This window comes from Pithys albifrons, chromosome 2 (assembly GCF_047495875.1).
Source record: "Pithys albifrons albifrons isolate INPA30051 chromosome 2, PitAlb_v1, whole genome shotgun sequence".
In the NCBI taxonomy this organism is placed as follows: domain Eukaryota; kingdom Metazoa; phylum Chordata; class Aves; order Passeriformes; family Thamnophilidae; genus Pithys; species Pithys albifrons.
Window position 1 is genome coordinate 75154158 of NC_092459.1, and position 12763 is coordinate 75166920.

Here is a 12763-nt window from a genome sequence, read left to right on the forward strand (position 1 = left end):
TTATGCCTGTGCTCTGCTTTCACTTTAATCTCTTTTAATAACCAGATTCTACAGCAGCATTTGGGAGCAAATTCCGTTTGTTGTTTTATTTTGGTTTGGTTTGGGTTTTTTTTGGCTGTGCTGCAGTACTGTGTTTTTGTTCTGTAAAGAAGTTTTGAGCACAAACATATTTTGCATTAAATAATTGTATTTGTTGAAGTAAAAAAATACATTTTATCCTCTGACTGAGGACCATATCTCTCTAGGTGCCTGAGTTCTTGCTAATTTGTATGGCCTGACTAGTCAGCAAGTTCCGTTGGGGAAAAAATAATTAGCAGAATTAAGACTAGCACGAAATTTTGCAGAGCCCTCTTGGAAAAAAAAAATTCTGTAGTGGTTAGAAATCTTTGACCATCTTTCCTTTGTGGCCTTAAATTAACAAGCCAAAATGGGTAGTAATTTAAGATAAATTTTGGTTTAAATTTTGTTACTAAAGCATTAGATGAAATACTGAATATTTGAAAGTTCAGTAGAACAGCCACAGTGGGACAATCAAAACCAGCTACCGTGTCTTTTAGAAGCTGTGATGATGTTGAATGGCTATGGCATGTCCAGTTGTCAATAGATCATCCATATTAGCCATAAAGTATCCTCTTAAGCAAAAAATTGAATTGTGATTTCACTTTTTTATAGTTTGTCCCCTCAAAAATATTTGACCTGTTCCCGCTTTTCATTACATAAGCATTAGGTGTTGTCAGTCATTGTCACAGAACTTAGCTTTTGCATAAAGCCTAATTGTTCTCTGTTGTTTGTCTTGGATAGCTATATAAAGGGCTCATTCTGCATCCTTTTATCTTATCTAACAGTGTTAAAATAAATCTTACTTCCAGGAAAAACTTGTGGCAATTCAAGTAACAAGTCTGAACTCTTTTGGTGTCGATGCAGATGTTGAGTCTGGTTGCCTGGTTCGGTTGTGTAATGGTTTCCAGATGATGTCTTGTGACTGCAGACAATCTGCAGAGGGCAAGCTGGACACATGGTTCTCCCTGATGTTCAGGCTTTGCTTTGTGAGGAGAAAAGAATATTTTGGGGGGGAGGGGGAGGGCTGGGAAGTGGGTCTGAACAGATGGTTAGCAGAGGATTGAAGTAATAGGTAGCAAACAGGCAGAGAAGAAAACCAGGTAAGAGAAAAGGTGAAGAAAATGAAAGCAGATTGCTCTCTCTCCCTCTCCCTTTATTTCTTCCCAGTTGTTCAGTGAAGAGTGGAAGGGAAATAGGAATGGAAAGTGAAAGGAAACTTTCTTTTTACGTTTTGGAAAAGACATGATACTTTCAATGCTAAGGCAGGTTAATAAGTTATTGTGTAATAAAATGTAAACAATGATTTGGATGGCTGCAGAGAAGCAAGCAAAACAGGATGGTCCTATCCATGGGATGGGATGGGAGAGTAAAACTCAACCCTCACCTTTCCCATAGGAGAATTCAGGAGCATCCATCCCCTCAGGATATTGTCAGTGTGGATCTCCAGCATTCTTCCAGGAGTGGTACTATGCAGTCACTCTGGAACTAGGAATTGTGCATGAATCCACATCTTAACTAGTTTTCAATAAAGTAAAACCTGCAGGTAATGAAGAAAAGCTTTGTGGTGCAAGTTGACTTATTTATGTCAGCAGTGTGAAAGCAGAGAGGGAGTTTGGGTTTGAGTTCAGATTTCCCTGCAGTGAGTGTGTTGCCATCTGGTACCAAACACATGAAAAAGTAGGAACCATTTTCTCCATGGATTTCTGCAGCCAATTTAAAACTCCATTTGATGCACACCAATAATTTTGTAGCTTTCAAATCTTTTGTGAGAAAGCAACCAAACCTGTGATAGGGGATCTGCACCTAGCCTATGGTTTTTGCAGAAAAGAAGACCTGAGGCTGGGCAGGTGGGTGGTCTTGTGCTATTCAGTTTGTAATCCTCTCTACACTTTATATGGTCTCTTAAAGTATAAAGGCAGGTCTTTTGTTGTGTAATTATGTGCTCTGGCCACTGCTGGGACAACATCTCACCTGCTCCCCTTTTGTTTAGAATCATTATGCTTGCTTTGATACTGCATAATAAAACAACTTATAAAATTTCAGCTGATTTTTTTTAATGTAGATTATTTACTAAAAGTAATTGACCTCCTTCTGCCTCCTTTCTCCCACATGTAGTATGGAAAGAACCCCTGTGTCAGGCTCAACAGATTTTACAGAAATCTGAAAGAAGCTCAGAAACCATGAGAAAGTGTGGTAATTCTCTTGAATTTAGGCAATTTAATCATCACAGAACTTGAAGGGTCACCTGTCTCCTTGGATAAAAAGTGCTGCATACAACAAAGAAGGTTCAGAAAGCAAGTTCTGGGAATGTCTGTTTCTCAAATGTGCCTTTTTATGCAGGGTGGTTTCCCCCTGTTCCCTGTCACCTCTGCAAATCTTTTATGCTTTCCACAGAGAGACAGAATTGTCAGTTGTTATAGGCAGAGCTGCTAGCACCTCCTGTCACTTATCTTTGTAAGATCTATTTTCTGGGGTTTATTTCTTTGTCAAATTTCTGTTCATGCTGAGATTTTTCCATACCTGATATCCTCCCTAACATCTAACTTGAGAGCAGAATGTGGCATCTCAGTTAAAATCAGTATTTTCTATCTATATATTATCTATGTTTAACTAATTTTTGACATCAAAGGCAAGGTATCACTTGTCTCACTGCAGGCTCAAATTCAATGTTGTGCTGGTTTAAAGGCGAACCAACAGGGGAAATGAACTCACCACGAGAGATTATAAGTCAGACCTAAAATTTAATAATAATATTACAATAACAACACTGACACAAAAGGGAAATTGCTTTCAACTCACAAAACCCCAGCAGTATAACCCAGTGTCCTGGGGCACAAACCCAAGGGGGGGTTGGTTTGCCCTTGAGCTGAGACCCCTGTGGTTCCCCCAAGTCCAGAGCAAAAGGAAATGAAAAACCTGTTGGTACAGGCGAGGGCTGTGGTCTGGGCGAGAGTGGTGATCTCCTCCTGTCGAGGTCCTGCTGCTCCTCTGGATCCGACGAGAAGTTCCTGAGGTCTTCTTACCCACCACTTATGTACCCTCAGAGAGCACCCAGTCCCTCCCCCTGGGCAGGGACTCACACAATGGGTGATTAACTCTGGGAGCCAGGGGGTGTTGAGCTGTTGATGGCCCATTAGCAGCTCCGCCCCCCTCAGGCTGGGTGTGAAGGTGATAATGGCTCCCTGGGCAGCTGCTGCTAATGGTCCATTGTCCTTGGGGAATGAATAGAGGGGGTAGAATACACAGCTTTGATCATCCCCACACAGGGTTAGCTGGTTCTTCCTGCTGAACTAGGACAAATGTTGAGAGCCTTGTAGGCAGAGACACAAGCAGATGGAGTGTGTTCCTTGCCTACTTCTGCAGTGTGGAAAATACTACCATCTCTCCAAATGAGCTGGTACTTGGCCTTTATGGGATCTCCTAGAGAGAAGAAGGTGGTTCTCCTGGGTTTGCAGTGCCCACTCACTCCCAGCATGTCTAGAGGTTAGACCGTGCTTCTTCCTATTCAGGATGCACCAACCTGTTTGAGAGAAATTTAACAGTAGACTTTCTGTATCCACAGCTCTGAAGGGAATTTCCTGAGGAAGATGAGTTGTTCACACTGTACTTTTAGTATTTTCCTGTTTCAGTGCACCATAAGTGGGAAAATACTGTGCTGTCCTGTGTTCTGCCAATTTTGTATTTCTTTATTAGTCTTCATATATTTTTATTACTTTCCATATTTTTCCACAGTTAGAGGGTATGAATTGGAGGTATGCTATAAGATTTTAAATACGAAGGTGAGCAAAGTATTTTAAGACAGTGATGCTCCAGATAGAACCTTTAATTGTTTATTTCTATTTATCAGAGGAGCTGCCCTACAGTGTCAAAGCAGTTGACCATCTAGTGTTGGAGAGGCAAGTGATGTTAATGGAAATCTTCATATGGACAAGACACAACATACTGCATCCATCTGAGACCTCTGAAAGCAGTGAAGTGGCATTTGACAATAGATCCCTGAAAGCCCCCAGTTCTCTTGTGGGATGGGATTATCATAAGATCAACATTACTGAATCACCTAGCAGTTGCTGCAGACTCTTTTCCCTCCAGAGGGACTGAGACTGAGCCCTGCTGCATTCATACATCTCAGCCCCAGCAGAACTGCTTTGTTTGAACTGCCTGCTGGTGGCGTGCCACCACAAAGCACAGCTTGCCATTTGTGTGGAATGACAAGCCTGTTCTCCAAGCCAGCTGTTTTCAGAAGGAGGGAAAAACCTTGGGGTTGAGTTATGGAATCATCCCTAATTAGGCAGAGTATTTTCAACTCCATCAAGTAAGATTAGGTTGTGTCTTTAAATGTCTGGCTTAAATTTCTCTCATGTTCAGTACCAATTTTTGTCTTTCCAGTTCAATTTTATGTATTGTTTCTATTTATGGAATAACCAGTCCATTTGGACTCCTGAATTTTAGCCACCTCAAATCTGATGGCAGTAATTTCCAGAATTTTGTGTTGTTCTGCAATGATATTTTGAGGATTAGAACAAACCACAGTTCCTGGAAGAGACAAGTAGTAACTAAGTGTCTTGCTATTTACTTCATTACTGAAAGACAGTCAATGAACCAGCACAGAATTTCATTCCCCTTTTTTGAGTATTTGCACTTTTTTATCAAAGCACTTATTTTCCTCTTTTTAATCCTGGCTGGTTTTGTTCTTTCTACTTGAGTTCCTTGGGAAAAATGCACTGGAGAGAGGCCATTGTTCTTCACACAGAGCTTGTTCTTTGGGGTTTTCTCCTATCTGCCTGCAGGATGCAAAATTCCTTACCATTCTGTAATCCAAAATCTTCTTACTGGGGCTTGATAAATCGTCTTGACATGTAGTTGAGCAGTTGACATGTTATCTCTGAAGTTTGACTGTCTTTTCAAGTTTACTTTTAAATGTATTGAAGCCGTTCTTCATTTTTTCAGATCCCAACTTTGCGCATTAATGTAGTACATCTTCCATGAGAGGAAAGATCAGAATCATTTTCATAGAACCCTTTTCTGCTTTTGCTTTTCTTTCAGCATTAATAACAATTTCTCTATTTAAAAATTAGAATAGTGACAGGACAAGCAACCTGTCAGCCTTGTTCACACCGAATTCTGCCCTCAGAGTTTGCCTCAGGTGGATCAGTGTATGTCCATGCAGTTACTTTTATTTTTTTATTATTCTTAAGAGACAAATCTCATCCTATATCCTTCAGTCAGGCAAAAATCTTATTGAAGCCAGTGGGAGTTTTGCTCTACCTGACTAATAAAGTATTTGAGAAGGAACATAATGCTTCTGGATCAGAGAGGCTAATTTTGTAGGCTTTAGCTTCATTGTGCAGGCAGGTGATGGCTGGCAGTTCTTTTCATGCTGGGTCTTGATCTTCCAGCAGCCATTGCAGCTCTGCCAACCTTTAATTTTGTGTAAAACAGTGTGTTCATACTATTCATCCATACTGTCAACCCATTAAAAAAAAAGGAAAAAGAAAGAAAAAAATACCTCAAAATAATGCCTTTTAGAGTGGAAGGCAAAAAAATAACTTTAGATTTTGTATTTCTGGGACTCAGTGCATCACTTGTCTGGGAGAGAACTACAGATCTGTAGAGTAGCACTTAAAAAACTACTGTAATGTTGACTACCATTTTTTAGGCCCCTAAGTCAATTTTAAAGACTTCTGAGTTGCCAAGTGCATCTGGAAAGTCCATATGAATACTGGGTTCAAGGTGTCTCCAGTCAGATATTCGGTTTTCAGAAAGTTTTAAAAAATACTGGTCATAGAATCTAAAGTGTATATCACTTATTTTAAATCTCAGTTTTTGAGGATCAAAGAATGAAAGACCAAAGAATAAAAGCGATGTTACACATTCATGTGCAGGCTAGAATAATCTTTGTAAGTAATAGAAATAGCGTTACCCCACTGGGGCTGCTTTCAGATGAGAAATGACATGTGATGTTACTTTAAAAGGACACTATGTGGGTTAATTATTAGAAGATATTTATGCAGCTTCTAAAATGGCAGATTTATGCTCTGTTACAACTAAAAGGCCACAACGGGAGTTCTGCTGCTCCTTAGCTCTGTCTGACCAGGACTGATTCCTGGACTGGACTTTGTCTGCTGCTGTAAGGAGGAAGAAAAATTTATGATAAAATAAGAGAAACAAATGCTGTCTCACTTTTCTTCAATTAAGACATCAGAGGAAAAGTTTATTTTTAGTCTTTGCTAATTCTCTGGCGTCTGATCTTCTCTGAGTATTTATATTTATTTATTTTAATAGTGTATTTATACTTCTTTATTTTAATAACTCCTCTCAAGGCCAATATGAGCTAAGCATGTAAATCCCCAGAGAACTGATAAAAAAGGCAATCCCATTCACTTAAATATAAAAATAAACCATTTGTCTTGCAGAAAAGGATCTCATACATTATTATTTCTTTTTTTTTCCTGTCATCTAGTACTTCCTTGGCCAGATTGAAGGCATACACAGCTTCCTGTATGCATCTTTTTGCTTTGAAGTGTTGGTGAATAGATTCATTACATTAGAACAAAAAATCTGCTAATTTGTTGCTTGTCTTCTGTTTCAATGGATGATCTAAAAGGCTGAAAGTATTTCTGTATTTGTTGCAGTGCTGTTTGCAGTTTGTTGCGAGGGAAGGAACCTTAATCAGATTTTTAAGCTGTGTTTTCCTTCCAGCAAAATCTCCAGGTCACAGCTTTTCCAATTACATGCAGAAGAAGGGAAGGAGACAAAGCTAGTCTGGGGAGCTTTCTCTTTCAGCAGCAAAGTTTGCATTTCTTTTAATGTAGTTAAAACGTTTGACAGGAGAGAGTGGGGTTTAGTGATGTGAGGTGATTTCCAAATGAGTGTTAGCTTTTTACTGACCTACTTTTGACTAGTGGTGTATTCTTGTCCATTACTTTTTGTCATTGAATAATGCTGATATATTAAGCTGTGTGCTTCAAGGGCATTGTAAAATTGCATGTAGGGGCAGGACTGAACTGTGACAGTGCGAATTACTCCATCAGATCAAACCCAATTAAAAAGTGACAAGCACAGCAGGAGAAATTGAAAGCAAGGTTTATCTTTCATGTAATGTAAGAAGTCACTATATTGGTTAGAAACAAAGTGAGTGTGAGACAGATTCTCCACCTCTTCTCATCCCTCTCCAAAAATTAATAATATCTGCTGACTCTATTATCCAAAAGAATGAACCTCTAAGTGGTGATGGCTAATGTTGAAGGACACTGTGACAATGGTGAGAGAAGGGGAAGTGGGGCACCTGTACACCTTGAAGCTATTTGCTGTCAAAGTATGCAATGGGTCTCAGGTCAGCACTTTTGGGGTTTGATGGATAGGGAGTCTGAAAAAAGTGTTGGTCATTAAAGGAAGACGTGCAGTCTTGGAAACTCTCTGCAGTTCTGCAGGAAGTGTAGGAATGAAAGCATGATAAGGAAACTGAACTTGTACTAAGCCCTGTAGTTGTTACAGAACTGCTACAAGCTAGGAGTCTCCAGTGCCACTGGAGAATTCCCTATAGAACCTTTTTAATAACATCTACCAACACTCTTCTAATGGTCAGTTGAATCTGTGAATGTCTATGTACAATATAATATTGCAGAATTCTGCTTCCAGAGTATTGGGAGTTGTGGTGACTTTGGTTTTTTGTTTGTTTTTTGCTAATCCAGTGAACTCATAAAATAAACACAACAACAAAACAGAAAGTAAATCAGCTTTGCAAAATGTGTTCTTTGCTTGCTATTGGGATGCAGAGTGCTTCAGTGATGTGTGACTGCTGTGTGACCAGGTGACCACCACCACCTGCAGACAGTCAATGGTACATTGACCCTGATGCTCACTGCTAATGGTATTACCTTGGTGTGCTCCTGTGTGTGTGTGAACTAAACTTTGGCACTGCTGATTTGATTAATGCTGAGTTTTCAGGTTAGGCTTTAGTGTGTGTGATATTCTACTTTGTGAAGTAAAAATGCCAGCAAACAAACAATGAAGGGAAAAGTGAAGAATATGCAAAGCACTTGATACGTTTAAGCTGTGCTCGGAGGCATTGTATTGTGGGGGAGATGAGTGGGTAAATTCACAGGGTACCTGATTCATGTAGCAAGTTTAGCCTGTAAAAACAGTGATGCTCTGTAGGATGCATCTTCATATAACATATATATTTAATTGATGTACAATGAGTTAAGACTTTAAAAGAGACAGACTGATTTACACTCTTGAAGCTGACAAACAGCTGTTAGGGAGGGGAAAAATGTTACTGTAATGTGAAAGTGGCTATTATCTAAAAGCCTCTGTTTTCCTGGAGAAAGTTTACCTTTTCCTGATTTATACCATGGAGTTTCTTCTGGGTGAAGAAGTTGTAGGGACTCATTCAGGCAATATCTAGGTCTGAACTTCAAAACAAACACATGAAACGCCCCAAAACACCAAACTACAAAAAACGCCAACTTGAATTTTGTAACTGTCTGGATTTCTTTCCATTCTACAGATTTTTGGTTTATCAGAAAAAGTTTGATACAAGATTCATAACATTTAAAAGGACTGTTATGCATTTGTTAGGCTCTCTTTCTTCTCCTAAAGGTAAAGGGGAGGCCCTAGCTGAGTGGGTGGTGTTTCTTTTTTTATCAAGAGAAAACTTCTACAAACTGTGCCTTTGTTAGTCTTACCATTTTTCTGGCACAACCAAGAGGTTAATGCATTCGTTACTAGATACATTATTGGAAGACAGTTACAATAGAAAAAAAGGTGAAGACACCCACACTGTAATTTGAATGTGAAAAGATAAATGGAATTCTTATTCCTAACTGATATATGTAAAATATGTGGGTAAGAGTTGAGTTGGTTTAAAGAAAAAAAGGAAACCTCCCACAGAACTGTAAAGCTATACCATTACCTAACTTTGACCTTTATTTTGTAGTGACCAGTGTAAAAGAAAATGCTGAGAAGTACATGGAGATTTTGGAGGATAAGCTACATAGGTAAGGATGATGTAATGGAAAACTTTAAAATCTTAAAAATGCTTGTTAATGCAGCACTGATATGCATAAAAGTGCATGGCGTTATTGTGGCTCACTCCTGCTCTGCCTGTGGGCCTGTAACCAGAGGTGTGACTTCTTAAGCACTCAGAAATCCCAAAGGGTTGGAGATGTGACAGCTGGTTGAAAAATCCTCCCTCTGTTACAATGTAAAACCCAGTTCTGAGCAGGGCCAAGGAATCCTTAATCAGAATTCTGGATGTCTTTAGCAAGTAATGACGCTCTATCCAAGAGTTTTGAAAAAATGCCAGTTTAGGGTATTGTGGAAAGTGAATAGAAACCAAGACAACAGTAGAGATATTTCAAGAATCAAACCTCAATATCAAATTTACGTAGTTTTATGGCTTTAGGATTTTTTTTTAAACAAATGCTAACATTTATATTTCTTCCTCTCACTGCATAAGGGGGGTCTACATGACCCCCTCCAAGTTTAGGCTTTTCCTTGAAATACGTTTAGAAAATATTACAATGCTGTTGTAAAGGAATCTTCTGTGTTAGTGAACTTTGCCCTGTATTTGTATTGAAAAAGGCTTTCGTAGGTAGTAATTGGCGTTTGAGTCTTAATAAAATTCAATGCACCAAATTAGCACCATTTCCATTACTGAGTAGGTATAATTAATCAATTGTTGCCCTCACTGTTTTTTTGTTCTATTGATAAAGAGAGGGTTTATATATATTGTTTTGCTCACTCATAGTTTTGAATGTAGAAGTATTTATTTTGCTCAACTCTTAACTCTAAAAGTAATTCAGATCTGAAAGAAAAATGATGGAAGATCAAGCTATGTATATGTGAGCTGCCTAACACCTTCTTAATAACATTTATTCTCCATATGCTCTAGTCCATAATTTTAAGACAAGTCTTAAGGACTTTCCACGCATTGTCTTTTTGAAAGCCATAGTCTTCATTTAGCTTGGACAATACTCAGGCACATGGTGTGACTCTTAGGGATGGTCCTGTGAAGGGCTGAGTTGGACTTGATGATCGTTGTGGGTCTCTTTCAACCCAGTATGTTCTGTGTCATGTTTTGATAATTCTAGGTTGTGTGGATTTAATTGACATATCAGGCTCTCAGAAGGAAGTAAATTTCTATTTAAATGTTAAATTTTTGGAGAACATGTGTATTTTTTTTCCTCCTTCCAGGGACTTATCAGATAGAATTTGCAGTTGTTTATTTTACTTTATTTATTGGGAGAGAGGGGCATGTTGTGTATTTCTGGGTTGTCTATCTGGACTTTTCTGCATCAGTTTCTTAAATTGCAGCACCTTTTTATATGTCTTTATAGGTGGTGTTAATGAGCTTGCAGCATGCTTTTTTTCTTCTCTTCCTTCTATTTTTGGAAGAAATTTTCATGCTGAACTGCTAGTATTCATCCTGCTTCTGTAAGGAGTATCATTTCAAGGAAAGGATTCAAAGTTAAACACTTTTTGGCACTACTTTGTTTTGGAGGCATTTTTAATGCCTCCAAACAGTAGTTTAAAACAGTAGTTGGCCAATTTGTAGGAGATTCAGAGTTGTCAAGTGTTGTAATGTATTTATTGCTTTTGTGTGTAAGGGTTGACTTCCTCTGTACCACACAGACATGGGCTTGTTTTAGTCTAGGTTCTCTGTTGCAGCTGGGCTACAGGCTTCAAAGTTTTACTCCTGAGGTAAATGTTCTTCCCAGCCTGTACTGAGGACACAAATGCATCAGGAACAATGATATTGCTGCAGCTGTACTGGTGCATTGAACATGCTCTTCAGAGCTTGCCATCAACTTCTCTAAACGACTGTTTTGATGTTGCCAAGTTTCTGAAATTCCCCTTCCAAACTTAAGAATAAAAAAAAAAGAAAAAAATAAACCAACCAATGAACCAAACCCCAAATCCCAGTAACAGCATTTCCCCCTCCCCCAGCAAAACCCCTTAAAAGTCAACAAATAAAGCCAACAAATTACTCCCCCCAAAAAAACTCATTGCAGTTCAGGCCAAAATCCCAGATGGCAAAGATTCAGTTCTGAACCTGTTTTTCAATATGTGCAAATGGTATTAGTCTAAAAATAGTCCATCTCAAGTAATTAAGGGCTAAGAAAATTATTTTAATATTGGTGGAAAGAGAAATTCTGTAGTTTTTTATCACAAAGAAGTCTCTAAGATACTGTGTCTTGAAAAAGATATTTATGCTAATGAAGTGGTTGTAGGTATTTGTTTTTTAAAGGGTTTTTTTTGTCTTAAAGTAATTAACTGCACCTGCTTTACAGCTTGAATAAAGAAAAAAACCTAAGCCAGAGCCCAAGAGGCTTCCCCTCTCCATTTCTGCTTAGAGAAGTAGCTTGAGAGTCTTTCTCCTTTTTTGGCCTTCATATATAAACATGCTCAAATTACTCCTGTATGTATTTTGTAAACTAAAGAAGGAGCCCCTGAGGAGAGTTCAAACAATAAGTTTTGAGTTTACATTTTTGACAGTGGTAGAATTTCCATCTGGCTCATGGATGCACTTTTGAGGATGCTTTTGAAACCAAAAGAGGATCAAGTCTGGGCAGTATGAATTCAAATAAGCCTCTAAAGCTTTTCTCCAGATGAAACATACCATTTTCCTAGGTAATGTTTCAAACAGAAACAGCCTATAGCTTCAAAGTAAAGTACAATTCTTAGAAATGTAATTTTGTCCACTTTTGTAACAGAAGAAAATGAATGAAGAAAATTCAGACCAAAACAACGTTAATGAAGATTTGAGTTTTAAAAATATCAGTTTTATCAGTTAATTTCCCCCCCCTTCTTTTGTCTTTTGCTTATTTTTTTAAGAAAAGTTTGGAATATGTTTCTCTTTTGTTTTGGGGGGGGGGGGGGGGGGGGGCGGTTTGGGGGAAGGGAGCAGGGTGGAGGGAACCTAGATTATTCACTGTAATATCTTTTGGGAAGGTGAGTTTTTTGGTGGGATTTTATTGATTGGTTGACTTTTAAAATGAATACAATACTTTTGACTGCAGCTTACAAAATGCATCTTTTGTCAAGTAGCTTAATAGAATATGTTTGATTAGTAGCACTTCTCTTCTGACAGCCTTACACCTAAAGGAAAAAAGGGAAAATATGCATGACAGAAACCCGAAATATGTTCAGTATATACTAGTTATACCCCAAAGAAGTCAAAACACCCACCAAGAACAGATTGACATTGTTTTTCCCTTTAAAATGCAGGTTATATTCTGAGCAGTATTGACAGCTGTTGAGGACAGTATCCTTCAAGAAAAAAAATGGCACGTTTAATAATGCTGCTGGCTATCTCTTTCCCAGTCACCAATGTGTTGATATATTAGATCACTAGCTGCTCTTTTGAGAATGTAAATACCATTGCTATGGCTTCCATGGTAGACCTTGCAAATCACTTATCTTGTGTTAGTAAGTAGGAGATGTGCAAAAGTGGTCAGTCAGGATTAGGATAATGAGAGTGTGTTCAGCAGAGACATCTGTCTGTATGAAATGCAAGAAGTTTTGCTTAGGTAACTTGAGCTCATCACTTGAGCCATTTAGTAGGGATTATACAGGAGAAGTTTACTATAGTAGTCTGATCTAGCTCATTAAAATTCAGCTGAGCATCTTCTAGTGGGACCCTTGTTCTTTCACAGAAAATGGTTTTTCATTTTGCTTCTTTCCACACCAAGTCAGGGCT

The 12763-nt window shown here is 38.5% G+C and overlaps 1 protein-coding gene across 4 annotated transcripts in view; it reads left to right on the forward strand.

Moving 5' to 3' along the window:
- The window catches only part of DISC1 (DISC1 scaffold protein), a 214490-nt gene that overhangs the window by 160155 nt on the left and 41572 nt on the right, over window positions 1-12763 (forward strand). For all 4 annotated transcript variants that reach the window (XM_071549549.1, XM_071549546.1, XM_071549547.1 and 1 more), the window contains exon 10: window positions 8999-9059. In XM_071549549.1, coding sequence (XP_071405650.1) covers window positions 8999-9059 — 61 coding nt within the window. The remainder of the gene's footprint in view (window positions 1-8998; window positions 9060-12763) is intronic.